This window comes from Pantherophis guttatus, chromosome 4 (genome assembly GCF_059756535.1).
Source record: "Pantherophis guttatus breed Tessera chromosome 4, ASM5975653v1, whole genome shotgun sequence".
NCBI classification, from domain to species: domain Eukaryota; kingdom Metazoa; phylum Chordata; class Lepidosauria; order Squamata; family Colubridae; genus Pantherophis; species Pantherophis guttatus.
The window spans coordinates 22,011,801-22,031,885 of record NC_142066.1 but is presented as its reverse complement, the minus strand read 5'-3'; the positions used below and the strand labels follow the sequence as shown (position 1 = coordinate 22,031,885).

General features: G+C 40.5%; 2 protein-coding genes across 2 annotated transcripts; both read right to left on the bottom strand.

Annotated features, from left to right (window-relative positions):
* Positions 1–3,069: 3,069 nt before the first annotated feature.
* On the bottom strand, positions 3,070–4,066 carry LOC117662249 (olfactory receptor 5V1-like). The gene has a single exon (XM_034411568.2). The coding sequence runs from the start codon at positions 4,064–4,066 to the stop codon at positions 3,122–3,124; it is 945 nt and encodes a 314-aa protein (XP_034267459.2). The 3' UTR covers positions 3,070–3,121.
* A 12,193-nt stretch (positions 4,067–16,259) lies between these two features.
* LOC117662210 (olfactory receptor 2B8-like) lies at positions 16,260–19,047 on the bottom strand. The gene is made up of 2 exons (XM_060690930.2): positions 18,872–19,047; positions 16,260–17,217 (listed from the first exon to the last, which is right to left on the bottom strand). Exons 1-2 carry the CDS (start codon positions 19,045–19,047, stop codon positions 16,260–16,262), a joined length of 1,134 nt encoding a protein of 377 aa, XP_060546913.1.
* Between the last annotated feature and the right edge of the window lie 1,038 nt (positions 19,048–20,085).

Below are 20,085 nucleotides of genomic sequence, written 5' to 3'. Positions count from 1 at the left end.
TATCTACAGGTAGTGCTCAATTTATGACTACAATAGAGCAAAAAATGTCTGTTGTTAAGTGAGACAGCTAAATGAATTTTTCCCTGTTTTAAGAGCTTCCCTGTTTTAAGAACTTCCTGTTCCTGTGCAAGAACATGCATTCTATTGGTTGTTGTCAGACTCCTATGGGATCATGTACAAATCTCAGGAGTTTGTCTGAGTTAAGTTTGGTTGAAGTTTGCTGGGGGTGATGCAACGTTCTTAGGAGATTATACAATGTAGTGAGCTCTGTGTTTTAGTGGGTTAATCCTATTAAATCATGTCTTAATCTCTTCACCCTGGACCTGAAGGTCTTTTGTTTTGTAGATAGGTTGGCTCAATCTTCTTGGGGGAGAGTGCTGGGGCTCTGAGTTTTTGCCTCCCTTAAGATTTTTCTTTCTCTTTTAGGAAAAATATTTTATCCTGCCTTTTTAAAAAAAATATCCCTCAAAATATTTCATTCTCCTAGGAAAGGGATGAGTGCTAACTTTCTACATATGTATTGGGCAGAAAAATATCATTCTTTGAGATGATTTTTTTTCCCCACTGAGGGTACTACAAATGCAAATTACACAAGAACCTCTAAGTTTCAGATCTTCAGTGACTTTGGTGGCAGCTTTTCCAGTCAGCCCTATGTTGTCCACTGAGATGTTCTCACCCACTTAGTGAAATTGCCAGCAAAATTATGTAGTGTCTGGGAGGACAGACATGTTACATTACATTGCCCTCCTTATTTGAGTACTTGGAATACATTTGTGGATTTCATGAAGTAATAGGTATTCATTTAGATAATTCGCAAAGATCATTGTAGTTCTGTTGCTCCGTAATTAAATCTCCTGAGAATCTGAAGCAGTTTAAGATAGGAAAATGAAAAAATAAATAAATAACAGGCTTTCTCTTGAACAATGAATCATAAAAGCTAAAAGCTTCTTTCCTTCTGAATAACCATCTCACAAACCTTTGACATTCTTTGACTGCAAAAATATGATGGAAAACATACAGTATGTGACAACAACATATAAATATTAAATCTTCCAAAGAGAACATTATCCTATATGTTGACAAAAGAAAGACTGAGGAGAAAGACTTTTTTTTCCTTTCTGTATTTGTTTTTTTAAAAAACTGTAAAAACGTAAGAAAATAATCGACATACATTGTTGCTGGTTAAATAAACAACCATAATAATAAAAATAACATTGTTAAATAAAATAGAGAAAAGACTAATAATTTATCCTTATAATATTAATTAGAATTATTTCAGTCCCTCAGATTATGATTTAAACTAGGTCATATAGAAACATATTGCCTCCTCTTTAAAGCATTAAAGCATTAAGTATTTTAAACAATACATAAGAAACCCATATCCTGCATTTATTCCTTGGTATGAAGAGAATAATTTTATTATCATTAATGTAAGATTAGTTTCTGTGATGAACCCCAGATTTGATACAGCCAAAATTCTTCAGAAAATGACAAAATTCTTTACTTTAGGGATATACTTTAAAAATCACATTTAAATCTTTGAGTATTATAATTCTTTTCAACATAATATTAACTTATAAAATACAAAGAAGAAAACAAAATAGGAAATTAAGGGAAGGAAAGGAAATGGGGAAAAGGGGATGTGAGATACAAGGGTAAAGAGAAGGGAGCAGTAAGGCCAAAGAATTTGAAAGTATACAATAAATTTTGTAAAAAAAAAAAAAAGGGGGGGGGACAACTCAGAAAGATTACTAGGTGCAAATAGAAATGCACAGTATTTCCATAGCAAGGAAGATAAAGCAGGAATGGTTAAATTGATTACTTTATTTAAAGAGGAAAATATGTTCTTATCTGGATATCACTTCTGAAATTTGTGCTTTTGAAGAAAAAAAATGAAACTTTGATCTCGGTTTCGTTGATGAGAAAGATTTGGTGTTATAGAAATGGCCAGTTATGTAGTTATGTGTAAAAGCAAAAAGTTGAGATTGGAGTGTGTTTGTCTTGTACTGTGCTAGGAAGAGTTGGAAGATTTCTTAAACTCGATTTCCTCAAATTGGGTAGTCTAATTCTTTGTTCCACACTTACATACAGAACTGAGTTTAACTTTAATCCTGTTTTTCAAATTCCTTATAAAATTGAACAGTTGATTTCATTTCAAGGGTTCCCATTCATAAGAACCTCAAAAAGAAACCTGGGACACACAATGCATTGATCTTAACCCAGAGACTTCACATAGGTTTTTTCCCTATTGAATTATAATTACTAAAATTTCATCTATATATTTAGACATATTGACTTGACCTAGTGTGATATATTTTGAAAACAGAAAAAACCATGTAAACCCAATCTGAACAAATTCTTATTTCTTATAGCAGTGTACTGATATTTTGATTCATATTACTTTTTCGTAACTCAGTCATTAAGTCATGTCCGATTTCTGGAAACCCATGGACCACAGTACATCGGGCATCCTATTCTCCAGTGTCTCCTGCAGCTTGCCCAAATTTATGTTGTGGCATAGATGATACTATTTAACCACCTCATCCTCTGCCATCCCCTTCTCCTTTTGCCTTCTGTCTTTCCCAACATCAGGATCTTTTCCAATAAGTCTTCTCTCTTCTCATTTGATGGCCAAAATGTTTGAGCTTCAGCTTCAGTATCTGTCCTTCCAAAGAACATTCAGATTGATTTCCTTCAGGATTGATGGATTTGATCTCCTTGCAGTCCAAGTGAACAGTCTTCTCCAATAACACAATTCAAAAGCATAAATTCTTCTGCGCTCATCCTTCCTTATGGTCCAACTCTCCCACGTATACATTATTACCTGAAAAAAACCCATAGCTTTGACATTATGGACCTTTGTTGGAAAGAAGATGTCTCTGCTTTTTAATATAACTTTAGCACTGACACACATATTTATTTAAAATGTCTGCATCGTTGGTCTAAAGAAACAATTTACATTCAAAGTACTTTATTTCACATGGATTAGACTGGAGGAACATAGCAGTGTAAGATTTTCAAATTGAATTCATGAATTAAAATAAGATTAATGACATATTGGTAAAGACTTAAAGGAAGAGGCTTTGAGTCAAAAGAGATGAATTCAACAAGATAAAAATCTTCATGGTTTTTCTTCAAAGTTCCTTCTTTTCAACACCTTGATCACAGCCCTGTGAATATCCTTATTCCGCAAAGTGTAAATGATGGGGTTAAGCAGGGGAGTGACCACAATATACAAAATTGCAACCTTTTTGTTCTTATCAGGAGATGAACTTGAATGGGGGGTTATATATATAGAGATGATGGTTCCATAGAACAAGGTGACCACTACAAGATGGGAGCCACAGGTGGAGAAAACCTTATAACGTCTTGCAACTGACTGCATTTGAAAAATTGAATGCAGGATGCAACAATAGGAACACACGATAACTGAAAAGGGAACCAGAACTACAACTACTGATAAACCATTAAGTATGTCTCTGGTGCGGTTTATGTCATCACATGCAAGAGCTAGCAAAAAACGCAGCTCACAGATAAAGTGGTTAATGTGATTGGGACCACAGAAGGAATGACAAAATATGCAAACAATAGTGACCATTGAGACAAGACAACCTATGATCCAGCAGGAGCTGGCAAGCAAATGTTGGTGCTTTCTGTTCATGGCAGAGGCATATCTCAAGGGGTTGCAGATGGCCAAGTAGCGATCATAAGCCATGACACCTAACAACAAGCATTCAGCACAACCCAAGATCAGACCAGTGCCTCCCTGTAAGATGCAACCTATCAAAGAAACCACTCCTTTTCCAGCCAAGAGGTGTGCTAAAGCCGGAGGCAAATCGCTAGTGACATACACTATGTCCAAGATTGCAAGATGGCTGAGAAAGAAGTACATAGGTGTGTGCAGTTGAGGATCCATGTGCACCAATATGATGATCAGCAGGTTACCCAAAACTGTGAGCAAGTACATTATTAGGAAGATCACAAATAGCACAATGCGTTGATTTTGATGAGATGTGAGTCCCAAGAGGATGAACTCTGTTTCTGAAGTGAAGTTCTCAGCATCCATCTTGGCATTCTGCCTATAGACCAGAAGATAATGATGGACAATGACTTTAATTACAAAACACGAATAGTGAAGAGGAAGAGAAATCAGTACATCCGCTATAACACAATGTCATCTTAGAAATCTTGATTAGATGTTGAAATTATTCATACACAATTTACCCTGTAGACAGAAGTCAATGCGTTGATAGAGTCTGGAACTTCTGCCTAGTACCTGTAGGAGGGCTGTAGACCATTTTTAGAAAGACTGACAAATATCAGATGGAAGGATAGTAAGAAGTAATATGACACACTGGCTTCCTTTGTCTCTAACCTCCACAGAATGAATATATGTCATTAAGTAGCTTTATAAGAAGTCCTTTGTCCATTGGGAAAGAATGCAGTCAGGAACTTCTTCATTCAAAGATACCAATAACATAGAAACATATAAACTTCTAACCCATATCAATCATTTCAAAGTTCTCAATATCTTTTGAACAGTCCCTTTACATTATGAACTAACTAGATTGTTATTTATGCATTTCTTAGATTGTCTTATGATCCTACAGGGATCATAGACTCTAAGATCTATTCTATCGACCCTACTATTATGCATAAATTATGACAATATCTCAGGGGGTTCTGAAATGATAACATTTGACGATGCATCATTCACTGGGAATTGTGCAGCAACCACAGCTCTTGCTTTTTGGAAGCTTTTGGCTGCTATACATGAGAGACACACACAGAGAGAGAGACAGAGAGAGAGAGAGAGAGAGAGAGAGAGAGGGAGAGAGATTGTCTGATTCCCAAGAAAATGGTATCAGTTAAATCCACAGGAGCTGAAGTCATCTTGAAACATACTTTACCTTAATGAAGCAATTATTCAGGACCCGAAGAGAAATGGGAACATGTTATCTTCCTTCTTTAATATAAGGGGAGCTTTTTCCAACCAGAGGCCCACTTAATGGAAATTACTCCACTCCCCTTAGCCTCTTCAGTGAATCATTATAAAAGTTTTGCTCCTTCTCTAAACCACATAATTAATGTTATGAGATGTAAAGAAAATAATTTTTTATCTCATCAATTTGTGTTAATGTTTTACGTTGCTATGAGCAGGTTTCCAACTAAGTGTGGATGATGAAGAGTTTTGGAATTCAGTGAATTAGGGGAGAATACAGATATGGACAGATGTTGGGCTTCTGATACTGTATTTATCTAAATCAAATATGACCATTTAGATTGATTGCTCTGGTAATGTGGACTAAATAGAAGTGAAAATATATGTTCATTACTAAATGTTCAGTCACACTAAGATGATTTTTTCAATTTTCATGAGAGGTCCTTCAGGAGAAAATTCTCCATGATTGTCAGATGAGAGCAGCCAGAAATACTTGTTAAGAGTCTCAAAACAGAAATTTTTATTGCTACACAATCGTGGTACAAGAATCTCACCACAATGACTGCATTCCCTTGGGAATGACAAACTAAGTCTAAATGAGGGAATAGAAGGGGAAATCATCAAATTTGCAGATGACACTAAACTGGCAGGAATAGCCAACACCCCACAAGACAAGCTCAAGATCCAAAAAGATCTTGACAAACTTGAACAATGGGCCCTATCCAACAAAATGAATTTTAATGTGGAGAAAAACAAAGTTTTACATTTAGGCAGGAAAAATCAAAGGTTTGACCTGATCCAAAAACAGTAACTGTGAGAGGGACCTTGGGGTCTTAGTGGATAATCACTTGAATATGGGCCAGCAGTGTGCAGCAGGAGCTAAAAAAAGCTAATACAATCCTGGGTCGTATAAACAGAGGTATAGATAGAATGAGGATGATGTCAAGTATTAATACTGCTGTCTGCCCCAGCCCTGCGATGGTATTTGGGGCCGCCATTCATGTGGGGATCTCCATTCTCCTGCTGCACACTTTCGCAGACAACCCTTCCTGTGTGCCTACTCTGCTGGGTCATCAGCCCTGAGGCATGCCTCTCACTTCGACTTCCCAGCCACATGCTGGATGACATCAAGGTCATGAATTGAAGCAGTTTATCACCATTATCACTTTAAGGAAAGACGGAGCAGCGCGGAACAACTGAACTGGCTTGTGATGGATTGGGGAGGGAGAGGGAGGATACGGGTTAATTGGATAATTGAGTGATTGCACTGGGGTGGAGCTGTATGCTGCTTAAATGGTGATGGGGAGCACAGGAGCATCAGCTCCAACAAAGATTCCTTTCTGTAATACTTTAAGGTGGTCAGTTAGTACCAATATCAGGATAAACAAACTTGGTTACTGCTTTTGTGTGCTGAGGTTTATTTTTCCAGTCTTTATGGAACCTGACAGATCGTTGGAGCTCACTTCAAACAGCGATGGCTTAGGGAACTATTCCAGGCTGAAAAGCAGCAGACCTGGAGTAGTCTGTTGCAGCAACAGGGGTAACTGTGGTAGGCGTACCGGAAGATGGGGCAGAGGCTATGATGGATGTGCAACAAAAGGAACGGCCAGCTGTGGCCCAGGGGCCATTGGAGGCATCAGAGAGGCTACCTGAAGGCCGTGGGGTCACTGGAAAATGATATTTGAGTTCTCTGGAGCATGGCGAGCCTTGAGTCTCAACTGCTGCAGGTCCTAACCTGACACCATCAGGCACACATTTTTCCTAATGGAGGGAGAGGAGAATCTCGGAGGAGAACAACTGGAGCTACTCCATGGCTGTGGATTGCCAGACCATTGAGGTCCTGCAAGAAATGTATGGGGCTGCTGGGTTTCAGGGTCCAGGGCCAAGAGATGGTTGGCATGATACCCCTCCTGCACCTCGGCTTTCACCTCTACCACACCCACTGGGAAGCGTAGATAGAGGTATCTGGTCCCCTGGTGATGTCCATCACGTGGGCCACATCACATATTGACCTCAGCTGTCCATAGGCCACCCGTGGAACAGGCATGAGTTGGCAGAGAAGGTTGTAATTTAGGTGTGGAGGGCCTTAGTGGCTACAGAGACTGCCAGATGCATCACCCAGCATTAGGACTGGGACAGGCTCCACAAGTCCTGGGCCATTGGGACCCACTGGCTATTAGAGTGACCTTCAAGAGAGTCATGGAGAGTGGCTTTGTTTATTGGCCAACTGTTGAATCACATGGACAGTTTTATGGTTACCTTTATACCTCTGGAACAACTCCCCCAAGAGATACGTACAATACCAGACCTCCGGACTTTTCGTTGGGCCCTGAAAACATATTTATTTCATCTAGCCGGGCTGGCTTGACCCCACTGTTTTGGTTAAATTTAATTGATTTTAATTGGGTTGTTTTAAATTGCGGCCAAAAATATTTAATTATTTTTAAACTGTTTTTAAATTTTGTATGTTCTGTTTTATTCTGGCTGTTCACCGCCCTGAGTCCTGCTGGAGAAGGGCGATATACAAATTAAAACAAATAAATAAATACCTCCCAGTGGGACCGTATTATGGCAGTAATGACTGCAATGGAGGGTGAGGCTGCAGAGTGGGTGGCCAGCCTCTATGGAGAGCGTGTGGTGGTGCTGGGGGACCTGGGCCTTTTCCTGGGCGCTCTGCAAGAATATTTTGAGGACGAGACTGTCAGGGCGTTGATTAATCCTATCCTGGCTATGAGATAATCACCCTGATTACGAGGAGTGGATCGAGACCTTTCCTTGTTGCATACTTTAAGAAAACAAACCCCAAAGATATTTTCTAAGAAAACTCATTTATTTGTTATAAAGAAAATAAAACATCTCACTAACTAAGAAAAGTAATTGTTACATTTTGAATATAGTTTGAGCCAGCTGCTTTCTCAGCAGCCGGACCTCCTGGCAAGAGAACAAAGGAAGGAGTGTGAAAGAATGTGGGGTGGACATGTGCAGTTTAGTTTACTGATAACAATTCTTGGCAAGCTATGGAAAGTCTGATAGTCCAGAAATAATGAGCTCAGCTGGTAAATAAAAGAAAGCAGTGACAGAGACTGTAGCACTTCAAACTGAAGGAGACCTTTTAGGGATTAGACAAAGGGGTCATCCAGGACTTCCGCCACTTGGCAGGCCAGGTACAGGGCTGGCCTGAGCACTTATTAGTGCATCACTTTAAAGGGGGATTTGACAGAGTACTGAGACAGGCATGCATGTGCTGAGGCTTATCACACCAGTTGCAGGCATGGTATCAGGACGCTACAGAATTAGATACTGAGTTTAAGGAGGACCGTTTGCCGAGAACGTGGGGCCCTCGTGCTCCAAAGGGCTCATTTAGGCCTAAAGAATCAGAAGTGAATCTACCCCTGGAATCAGGAACTAAGGCTTCAGTTATGAGAACAGGGGCAGATACTCTGGCCAAGCCGCCACTCACATGCTTTCGCTGTGGGAAGCCTAGGCATCGGGTGGCAGAGTGTACCATGATGGCCACAAGATCATCACTTGGAACTCCCAGACTGAAGTAGAATACTGCTTGGAAATCCATCAAGTCCCGGTTGGAGATGTCATGAGTGACTTACCAAACTACGCCATTGATCCCAGACAACATGACAGACCCTATGCAGGAGGTTCCAGACATGAGTGGCAGCAAGGAGGATGGGGAGGTAGATCCCATGGTGAGTAACCTCATCTGGCCGTTTGTGATCCCAGTGGTACTTGAGGCTGCTGGGAGATGCAGGAGTACAGCTCTTGTAGACACTGGCTATACCCGATGCCTCATAAGTGCTGAGGTGCCCAACAGCCTGGGGGTTACTCTATACCGGTTGACCCGACCTATTACATTCAAACAAATGGATGGGTCATTATTGGGGGACCAACCGGCAACACATGTTATGGGGAGGATGGCCCTAGAGATAGGAGCCCACTGAGAGTCATTACGCTTTGTCATTGTTCCAAAAATAACTGAGGATATAGTACTCAGACTCTCGTGGTTAGATAAGTGGGGCCCAACCATATGGTGGGGGCTGGTTGTTGGCATCTGAGGCTCAGCATCGTATCTACACCACCGGCACATGAAGACAGATGTTCCACAGCGAGGAAAATTCCGGACTTCAAGATCCCGGACTTCCGGTTTGCTGTTTGTCACTGCCAGACGTTCCTTTGGGATCGTCAGCTTCCATCGCCTGTCAGAGCCGCCTTCACAACGGAATGGCGGCTCGAAAAAACTCCGTTTCCATGAGGAAATGGAGATAGAGCTGGCAGGGGTGGGTAGAACTCTCTGTGGAGTCCCAAAAGTTTTTTCTTTACTTTTGGGACGGAGCGGATGAGATGCCCCGTATCCCCAGCCACTGTTCCGGGCTTTGGGAGACCTCTGCTGATGCAGAGCCAGGCGTCAAAAGCAAGCCTGCAAATTTAACAGACTACTCAAAGAAAATGTGAGCTGGACCTGTAATACTGAACCGCAAGTATTTTACTGATTTTTTAAAAAATTACTTAAGAGAGAGGAGGAAAAGAAAGAGGAAAAAAAGCCTTTTAAAATGGCGTCGGCTGGAGGAGAGGCTGAAAGGGAAAGTCCTTCCGTTTTCTATTACTACAATGTAGCGGAATAAATACCACTGGTTACATTTGTAGACAAAACTTCGCTCCTGTGTCTTTTTCTCTTTTTTTTCCCTTGGAGATCTGATATTGTTGTTGATTGGAAAGAAGTCTTTCTTGCTTTTTTTTAACAAAGCCTGCCTGGGCGGAAACATGGCACTGAGACTCATAAAGTCAGATAAACAAGAAGGGGGGGGATTCCCCCACCAACAACTTAAAGGAATAAGTCTTAACTCTTCAGTCTCAGAAACCTGATTTTAATATAATAGAATTTTTTATAGAGGAGATTGAAAGAAGGGAGGAGATTGTGAATCAGCAACTTGAAAAATTTAAGCAGGAAATTAAAGAATTGGTGAAATCTAAGTTTGATTTTTTGGAGAAAAAACTCTCAAAAGTGGCTAATGGTTTTACAGAATTTATGATACAGTTGGACACAAATACTAATGTACTAGAGTCTAAAATGGAAGAAATTCAAGATAAATTGGACAATAGAATTCAAAAAATTGAAAATGATTTGACAAACACTCAGGATAATAGCTTAGAAGAAAAACCTAAAATGGATGCTGATCAAAAGTATGGTAATGCAGAAAATCTGCAACAGAAGATTGAAAAAGAGATTTTAATGGTACAATATAATTTCACAGAATATGCGATAAGATTAAGAGGTTTGCAGGAAAATAATAGAGATGATTTAAGGAAAATATCTGCTGAATTTCTAGCTGGGATTCTAAAGGTTCAACCTGACGAAGTGTTTTGTAGGATTGACAGAGTTTATCGAATCAACTCCTGGATTGCCAAGCAAAGGCAATTGCCTAGAGACGTGGTGATTTATTTTACAGATAAGGAAATTAGGAATAATATTGTGCAAAATTCCTTCAATTCTAATTTGCAATTGTATGGAAGAAAGATTTGGATTTACAAGGAACTCCCACCTAAGATATTGATGGAAAGGAAGAAATTTGGTTTTCTGGTGAATGAGTTAAAAAAGAGAAATATCTCATTCAGGTGGGACGCCCCAGTTGGTATTATATTTAGATACCAAGGAGAAAGATATCAGCTAAATACTGTTGAAAGAGCGGAAGAATTTTATCAAAATAGGTTGAAAATGAACTTAACATCTTCAGGTATAATACAGGATAAGCAGAAGGAGCCGGAAATAAAGGGAAAATATCGAATTATAGAGACTGTACCAGATGAATTGCCTTTGGATTTATTGGATACCCCAGCTGGACTATCTACAAACTTGAGAGAAGTGGCATCTAATTTTAATGTGATGATTTATCAAGGCAAGGATAAGCATGGAAACCAATTAGGGGATATACAAGGGATAAAAAAGAAACATGAGATACAAAAACAAAACCAACAAGACCAATCTACAAAGCAGAATAAAAACCGACCAGATGATACACAAATTGTAGAAAGGAAACCAGGATGGAAACCAAACCCACAAAAAGAAAAGAAAAAGAGAAATAGGTGGCATAAAAATAGAAATTTTTAAATTAGGCAACAGTGAAGCCAGTGACTTTAAAATATGAATGATTATGTGTAAACACAGAAGAGGCGACGTATTGGTTAATATCATCCTGAGGATTGTGGCAGATCTCTGCATGGCCGTAATCTGGGGACGTGAAACGAGCTTTAAACTGATGGATTTGAATTATCCATTTTGGAATTTCTTTTTGTGTTGATAAACATATTATATTATCTTGAATCACAAGGCAAGAGAATGATGCTGGGGCATGCAGAAGATCGGGTTGTTATCCACTACGATGATGGGAATTAATAATCCTGATGAAACCCACAATTATTACTATATGGAATATAATTATAATGTCACTCGGGTGGTTGTTTTTACTTTTATACATATAAGAAGATATTTACTACTGATGGGGGCAGATATGATTGAAGATCCTGAATAAACTGTTGCACCAGCAAGCTATGTTACCCGATTATGGATGTTGGTTCTACCAATCCAGTGGAAAGACCTCAAAGAAGATACTATATGGATTATAAATTTAAAGTCATTGTCTTTTCTTTTTTTTTATTTAGATATAATGGAAAATATAGACATATATTTTTAAGTAGTGTGGGCAGTGAATCAAAGATATTAAGAAATGTTGTGTATGGTAATTTTGTATGATAGTGGGTGAATAAGCTAGTTAGTAGATTGATTAGTCTAAGAAAAGGGATTTTTAAGTGATATATTTAGGGGAGTGGAGGAAATGGATAGAGTGGAATAAATGTTAAACTAGATTTTATGGGGAAGGCCGCTTTGAAATGTTATAGTAACATATATAGAAGATTAAATGTTAAAGTAGGACTGATCGTATAGTTTTAAAGTGGAGAAGTTATTCTATAATGTTATAGTATAATGTCTTTTTTTTTTCCTTTCTTTTCTCTTTTCTGAAATGTATGGATAAAGGGGGATGTTATAATATTAATAATATTTTTAGTAAGTAAAGGTCAATATCTAGAGGAGGGAGTAAGTAATCTGTTATGAATTAGGTTTTTTTTTGTTATGAAGAAGTCACAGGGGGGGATGGGTGGGGAGGGGGGGTTAGGGAGGGGGAGGGAGAGGGGGAAAAAAAGGGGGGGAAATTTGTATTTGAAAACTTTTTCAATAAAAAAAAAAAAGACAGATGTTCGTCCCCAGAACAATCACCGACGGGGAGAGGAATAGGGCACCAGTGAACACCATCATGGAAGTGAGTTACCCTGTTGAATATAAAGACCTGCAAGTGGTCTTCAATGAACAGGAGTGTGTCAAACTACCTCCTCATAGGGCCACAGACTGTGGGATAGAAATCCCCCCTGGGGCTGTTCTCCCGATACCAAAAATGTACTCAATGACCCCCACCCCAGAGATGAAAGAAATGAGGACCTATATTGACAAAAACCTAAAGAGGAGATTTATTCAACCTGCCAGGTCCAGAATGGCAGATCCTGTCCTGTTCAGAGAGAAAAAGGAGGGGATCTTTGCTTCTGTGTGGATTTCAGGGACCTTAATACAGTTTGTGTAGAGCATCTTTATCCCCTGCCACTCATGAAGAAATGTTGGCCAGGTTAGCGGAGGGTAGGATTTTTATGAAACTGGATCTCCGAGAGGCATATTATAGGGTGAGGATTAGACCAGTGGATGAGTGGAAGACCACCTTTTACTGTCCCCTAGGTAGTTACCAGTTCAAAGTAATGCCTTTTGGGCTGCAAGGGGCTCCTGCCATGTACATGCAGCTGATCAATGAGGCATGAACACCTGTATAGCGGTGTCTTAGTATATCTCTATGACATTTTGATATACACAAAAATGATGCAGGAGCACATAGCATTGCTCCGGCAGGTCCTCGTAAAACTCTTGGAAGCCCAGTTATTCGTAAAACTGTCTAAATGCGAATTTCACAGAAAGCGATTGGACTACCTCAGTTTCATATCTTCCATGCAGGGATTGAAATTGATCCCGCCAAAGTTAAGGCAGTACTAGATTGGCCAGCACTCAGAACTAGGAAGCACTTGCAGAGCTTTTTAGGGTTCCCCAATTTCTACCATTAATTTATTCCTGTATTTGCACAGGTGGCCCTACCACTGACTGATCTTCAAGGTTTTGCCTTTTGAGGTTAATTTTTCTAGTCTTTACAGAACCTGACAACTGCTTTTTAAAACCCTAGTAGGGGCACACATGGAATACTGCAACCAATTTTGTTCACCATACTGCAAAAAAGATGTTGAGACTTTGGAAAAAGTTCAGAGAAGAGAAATAGAAAGATGATGACTAAGATGATCAAAGGCCTGGAGATTAAAACATATGAAGAATGGCTGCAGGATTTTGGGGTGGCTAGTCTAAGGAAAAGAAGAATTAAGGGTGACAATATAGCAGTAGCCCAGTATTTCACGGGCTGCCACAAAAAACAGGGAGTCAAAATATTCTCCAAAGCACTGGAGGGTAGGACAAGAAACAATGGTTGGAAACTAATCAAAGAGAGAAGCAATCTGGAATTAAGGAGAAGCTTCCTTACAGTGAAGACAATTAAAGAGTGGAACAGCTTGCCCCCAGAGATTGTAAGTGTTCCACAACTGGATTTTTTTAAGGAACAATCTAGACAGTCACTTGTCTGAAATGGCATAGGTTCTCCTGCTTGATCAGGAGGCTGGACTAGAAGACCTCCAAGGTCCCTGCAATCTCATTCATTCTATTTTAAACTAAGGCATCCAGGATTCTGGAGGAGGACCGGCTTGTGCTACTCACTGCAGTGCAACAACTCTAAACTTTGGCCCCACGTGACCTCTCCCTCCTGCCTAGATGGAGTTTCTACCACAATGATTAGAATTTTATGAAGTCACTTATGGAAGACATCTAGAGTACTTTTGATGACTAATTGTTAGATGTTCCACAGCAAATAATAAGCCATGGAAAAAGAGATACTAACAAATAGGAAGATGATGCCTGTAAGTTCTACTATTCCTTTTCCCCACACATTTTACTCTTCAGAGGGTTGATTAGAAGGGGTTGGAAGAACATTCTACATGATGCTTTTTAGTTACTCCCTGTCGTTGAACTGTGAAAGGAATTGCTTTTCAATTATCATTACAGAGGGTCATGGAATTCCAATTTTACTTATTATTACCCACAGTGGTGCAGTGGTTGGAGTGCAGTACTGCAGGCTACTTCTGCTGAGTGCCAGGTGCCTGCAATTTGGCAGTTTAAATCTCACTAGGCTCAAGGTTGACTCAGCCTTCCATCCTTCTGAGGTGGGTAAAATGAGGACCCAGATTGTTCGGAGCAATATTCTGATTCTCTAAACTGCTTAGAGAGGGCTGTAAAGCACTGTAAAGTGGTATATAAGTCTAAGTGCTAGTGCTATACTAGCAAAAAAATTCTAGCCAGACAACATTTCCTCATTATTATTTGAGAACTATTAATTGTAGATTTTAAATGATTCTTTTTGCAAAATATAATAGGCCAATATTTTTACCACAGTATGTACAAATGTTGCTGGACTTGTTAGATTCCTTTAATAAGTTTGCATTTATATAAAATAAATATCATTTTAAACTATTGTGGTCTTTGTCCAGCATTTAGTCAAAATTGTGTATTTTTAAAAAAAAAAAGAAATAAAAATAAAAAAATAAAAAAAATTATTTTTAACTACAAAAACACAACCATAAAGAAGAAAATGTTTATTTTATTTATTTATTTGATTAAATTTCTTGACCACCTGTCTAAGCATAAGGTAGCTCTGGGCAGTTTACAATACATATATTTACAATATACAACATACCATTATTTTGTTTTCTTGCATACACATTATGTCAGTCAAAGGACTCCTTCCGAGCTACTGTTCAAGTTAGGATGAAAGAAGTCTGCATAATACATATTTTAAAATACCACCTAAGTATAGACTTCTACAGACTATGTATTAAAAGGGACAAAGATTAAGCTCTCTGGAAATTATGAATAGAATAGAATAAGCCATGGAAACACAGCAGAATCTTTCCAACCTCCAAAGACTTCTCCTCCCTGTTAGAATTGGAGGAAAATCAATTTCTGCTCCAGAAGGTGTTGGACTCCCCTAATAAATTGATTAACACAACCTAGGTTGCTACTGTGAAATATATTTTGGCTTCCTTGCTTTTAACAGTGGACAGGAAAAGTTCAAAGTCTCCTTCCATCTCTATGTTCCCATTTCAGCAGACCCGATGAAGTAAAGAGATGCTGATAGAAGAAATTAGTTCTCCGATTTCCCATCCCTTTCCCTTAAAATGCCAGCCTGACTGCTCCAGCCATATTGTCTTCCAACGTTCTGCCTCCGATACTGGACAGCAAAAACTTTCCATAAATTTGGGAAGATCCCTGATTAAGAATATCAGAAAGCAGAAGATTTAGAAGATGAATTCTAAAATATCCTTCAGTGAAGGAGGTGAGATGAGATAACCCCTGGGCTTTTATGAACTAATTGTTTGAGTTTTAGATGGCCCCAATTTAAATCTTACATTTTGAGCATGCAAAGGTTTTCATTGCAAAACTGTATGTCTATGAGCATATGCAGCAAAATTGTGTGAGTGTACCTTTAGGACAGTATTGTTAATTTTTGCTGTGGATTTGGTTATAAATTTTCCTCACTTTCTTTGTCATTATCTTTTTTCATTTCCAGAGTAAAACTGATATTGCCTATATGGCAAATTTTAGACAAAGGCTTCTATTTAATTCCTATTTAGCATTTCCCAGGGTTATCTTTCAGAAACATTTTCATCACGCTTTAGGGAGTATATGTTAGGCAGTACAATATATTATAGCTGAAACAATGTAGAGCTACATTATTTAATCCATTAGGATTAGATTGCAGTGAGTGATGAAAAGGGTACAATCTTTGCAATGCTATGTCACTTTATCATGAGTTTGAACCAAATTAAGAACATTTGCCTGAAAAATTCTCTTAAAATTGTCCCACTTTTCTTACCCTTTCAAAGTATTAAGCATTCTGCGTTAGATTTTCAGTAATTAAAACAGATTGAGCTTTTGTATCTTTTTATTCCAAGCCTTTCTTTGGAGGAATCAGAGTTAAATTGCATTCCAGTCAATTGATAATCATTTCTGATGTTTTATAAAACTTTTCAGACATAAACATCTGACTTATTTTAGTGACATATTGATAATGACTTTAAGGAAGAGTCAAAAGAGATGAATTCAACAGGATAAGAATCTTCATGGTTTTTCTTCAAAGTTCCTTCTTTTCAACACCTTGATCACAGCCCTGTGGATATCCTTATTCCGCAAAGTGTAAATGATGGGGTTAAGCAGGGAAGTGACCGCAAGATACAAAATTGCAACCTTTTTGTTCTTATCAGGAGATGAGCTTGAACGGGGAGTTATGTATATAGAGATGATAGTTCCATAGAACAAGCTAACCACAACAAGATGGGAGCCACAGGTGGAGAAAATCTTATAATGTCCTACATCTGACTGCATTTGAAAAATTGAATGCAGGATGCAACAATAGGAATACACGATAACCAAAAAGGGAACCAGAACTACAACTACTGCTAGACCATTAATGATGTTTCTGGTGTGGTCTACATCATCACATGCAAGAGCTAGCAAAAAACGCAACTCACAGATAAAGTGGTTAATGTGATTGGGACCACAGAAGGAATGACGAAAGATTAAAACAATATTGACCAATGAGACGAGGCAGCCTATGATCCAATAGGAGATGGCAAGCAGATGTTGGTGCTTTCTGTTCATGGCAGTGGCATATCTCAAGAGGTTGCAGATGGCCAAGTAGCGATCATAAGCCATGACACCCAACAGCAAGCATTCAGTACTGCCCAAGCTTACAGCACTGCCTCCCTGTAAAATGCAACCTATCGAGGAAACCACTCCTTTTCCAGCCAAGAGGTGTGCTAAAGCTGGAGGCAAAGAGCCAGTGACATACACTATGTCCAAGCTTGCCAGATGGCTGAGAAAAAGGTACATAGGTGTGTGCAGTTGAGCATCAATGTTTACCAATACGATGATTAACAGGTTACTCAAAACTGTGAGCAAGTACATTATTAGGAAGACCACAAATAGCACAATGCGTTGATTTCGATGAGAGGTGAGTCCCAAGAGGATGAACCCTGTTTCTGAAGTGACGTTCTCAGCACCCATCTGGGCATTCTGCCTATAGACCAGAGATAATGATTTACAATGACTAATCGCAAAACACAGATAAGGAAGAGGCAGAGAAATCTGTACATCCTCTATAACATTATAACATAGCTAGAAATCTTGATTTCCAATGCATCTCTCTGGATTCTACCTTTTGATTAGTACAGAACAGTACCAAAGATATTGTGAACAGATTATCACTATGTGTTGTATTTCCCAGATAACAAATCAACTCCTATCTTGGATTGCTGTTATTAAACTTAGATGTTGGAATGACTGATACACAATTTATCCTGTAGAGAGAAATCAATGCATTGATACAATCTGGAACTTCTGCCTAATACCTGTAGGAGGTAACCTCCACAGAATGAATATATGTCATTGTAAGAAGTCCTTTCTCCATTGGGAAAGAATGCAGTCGGCATCCTCTTCATTTAAAGTTATGAATAACGTAGAAACTTATAAACTTCTAACCCATATCAATCATTTCAAAGTTCTCAATATCTTGTGAACTATCCCTTTACTTTATCCCTTTATTATTACGCATGAATTATGGTGACAATACCTCAGGGGGTTCTGAAATGATAACATTTAACATTGATGCATATGTTTATGTATCATTCACTGGGAATTGTGCAGCAACCAAAGGTCTTGCTTTCTGAAGGCTTTTTGGCTGCTATACATGAGATGTAGATTCCTGGTAAACTAATAGAAATGGGGCCATAATTGGACTGGGAAGCTGAAGAGACATCCTAGAAAAAAAAGAGAGAGAGAGATAGAGAAAGAGAGAGAGAGAAACAGATTGTCTTTGATTGCCAAGAAAATGGTATTAGTTAAATCCACAGGAGCTGAAGTCAATTTGAAATATACTTTACCTTAATGAAGCAATTAAGCAAAGTTTCTTCAAAGCGTGGTAACCATCTATGACCGGATTGAGATTTTTGCTCTTGAAAGTTATGTTTTTATGTTTAAATTTGAAAAAATAAATAAAAAATATTTAAAAAAAAAATTGAATGCAGGATGCAACAATAGGAAGATAAGATAACTGAAAAGGGAACCAGGACTACAACTACTGATAGACTATTAAGTATGCCTCTGGTGCGGTTTACATCATCACATGCAAGATCTATCAAAAAACACAGCTCACAATTAAATGGTTAATGTGATTGGGACCACAGAAGGAATGACAAAAGATTAAAACAATATTGACCACTGAGAAGACAGCACCTAGGATCCAGCAGGAGATGGCAAGCAGATGTTGGTGCTTTCTGTTCATGGCAGAGGCATATCTCAAGGGGTTGCAGATGGCCAAGTAGCGATCATAAGCCATGACACCCAACAGCAAGCATTCAGTACTGTTAGGTCGGCGCAGGAATGGAAGACGCGACCAGCTCGTTACATTAATATCTTTATTTAGTAACAGTAGCAAGACTGGCTGCGCGCTGCCGGAGCTCTCCTTATATTCGCTCCGGCAGTCGCACCACCCCTGACAGTGATTCAAACTTTCCCGCCCGATGGCTGGCAGCCAATCTGGGTGGATGTCCTTATAAGGTCATAACACTCCTCCCCTCTTAGTTCGGAAACAGTCAACGTTCATCAATAAAAGTCACGTAATCACGCAGGTACGTAGGACGCCTCGGCACCCTAGTTGACCTGCGCAGTCTCACTTCTTCCTCGTCCCCGACCCGGACGGATGGGGCTCCTGTGTCTCCTGGTTCCCTCCCCGGAACCGGCCTCGGTTCGGCTGGCGAGTGTGCGGGGTCACCCTCAGCGCCTCCGGCCGGACCGCAGACTTTGGATGACTGGTTCTGGTGGTCTTCCTCCTGGCCTGTGGATCTATCATCTCGTCGAGGCTGCTCGGTTTTGACCCAGGAAGAGCGTCTGAGTCTCGGTAAGTCCCAGGCTGTCACTTTCTCCTCCCCGGTCTCCTGGGCGCTGTGGTTCAGCTGCGGTTCGGCTCATTGTCGTCTGGGGGGTGGTTCGGATTGGTGCCCTCGGGTCCGGTCTGCCAGCGGTGGATGGTGTTGGGTCGTGTCGTGCTGTCTGACCTCGCAGGGGTGGCGCAGGTCCCCTTGGTCGGGCTGGTGTTGGCCTACCCCATCGGGTCGGCGGTGGTTGACCTGGTCGGGGTGTTGTTGTGGGGCTACCTCCGTGGGTCGGTGGAGGTCTCCCCTGCCGGGGTGGTGCAGGCCTCCCTGGCCGGGTTGTTGTCGGCTTTCCCTTCGCCCTAGTCCTTGGTCTACCGCGGGTTGGTGGCTGGGGTCATCTGGGCTGGGTTGTTGTTGCCGGGTTGCCTTCTGTGCTGGGCGGGGGTCTCTCTTGCTGGGGAGTTGTGTGCCACTCTCACTCCTGGGCTGTGGTGTGCCCACCTCGGATGGTCCCCGGTCTACTCACCTGTGGTGGAGGTCTCCCTGGCAGGGCTGTCGCTGATTGCCTTTGCCGGGTGGGTGCAATGCTCCCCCTTGGGGTATGTCCCGATCTACTCGTGGGCTGTTTTGGTGGTCCCTCGCCCTGTCATGCCCGGTGCCCACCTCGCTGGGTTGGTGTTGCCATCCCCCATGCGGCTAGGGATGGTGGCTGGAGGGTTCTGGGGCTGGTTCCTCAGCTCTGCAAGCTTCGGCGATGTGACCCCTTCTGTTGCAGCGTCTGCAGGTCGCATCTCTCCACTTGCAGGTTGCCCTGGCATAATCCCCTCTGCAGCGGCGCAGCGTTCCCCCTTGTAACTTCTTTGGGCAGTTTCCCACCTTGGGGGTCTGGATACTTTGTGGACGGTGGACTCCTCTGATTCCGATCCAGCTGTGGAATCCTCAGACGACGATTGTTTTGTGGAGCGAATCTTGTGGATTCCCTTCGCTCTGCTTACTGCGGCTGCCGCTTTCTC

Bases quoted from the DNA above. Each gene is read 5' to 3' on its own strand.
- LOC117662249 (XM_034411568.2), bottom strand. From the start codon at position 4,066: ATGGATGCTGAGAACTTCACTTCAGAAACAGAGTTCATCCTCTTGGGA.
- LOC117662210 (XM_060690930.2), bottom strand. From the start codon at position 19,047: ATGATAGATCCACAGGCCAGGAGGAAGACCACCAGAACCAGTCATCCA. The intron at 17,218-18,871 runs GTGAGACTGCGC...TCTGGTCTATAG, and splicing joins GGGTCGGGGACGAGGAAGAA to GCAGAATGCCCAGATGGGTG.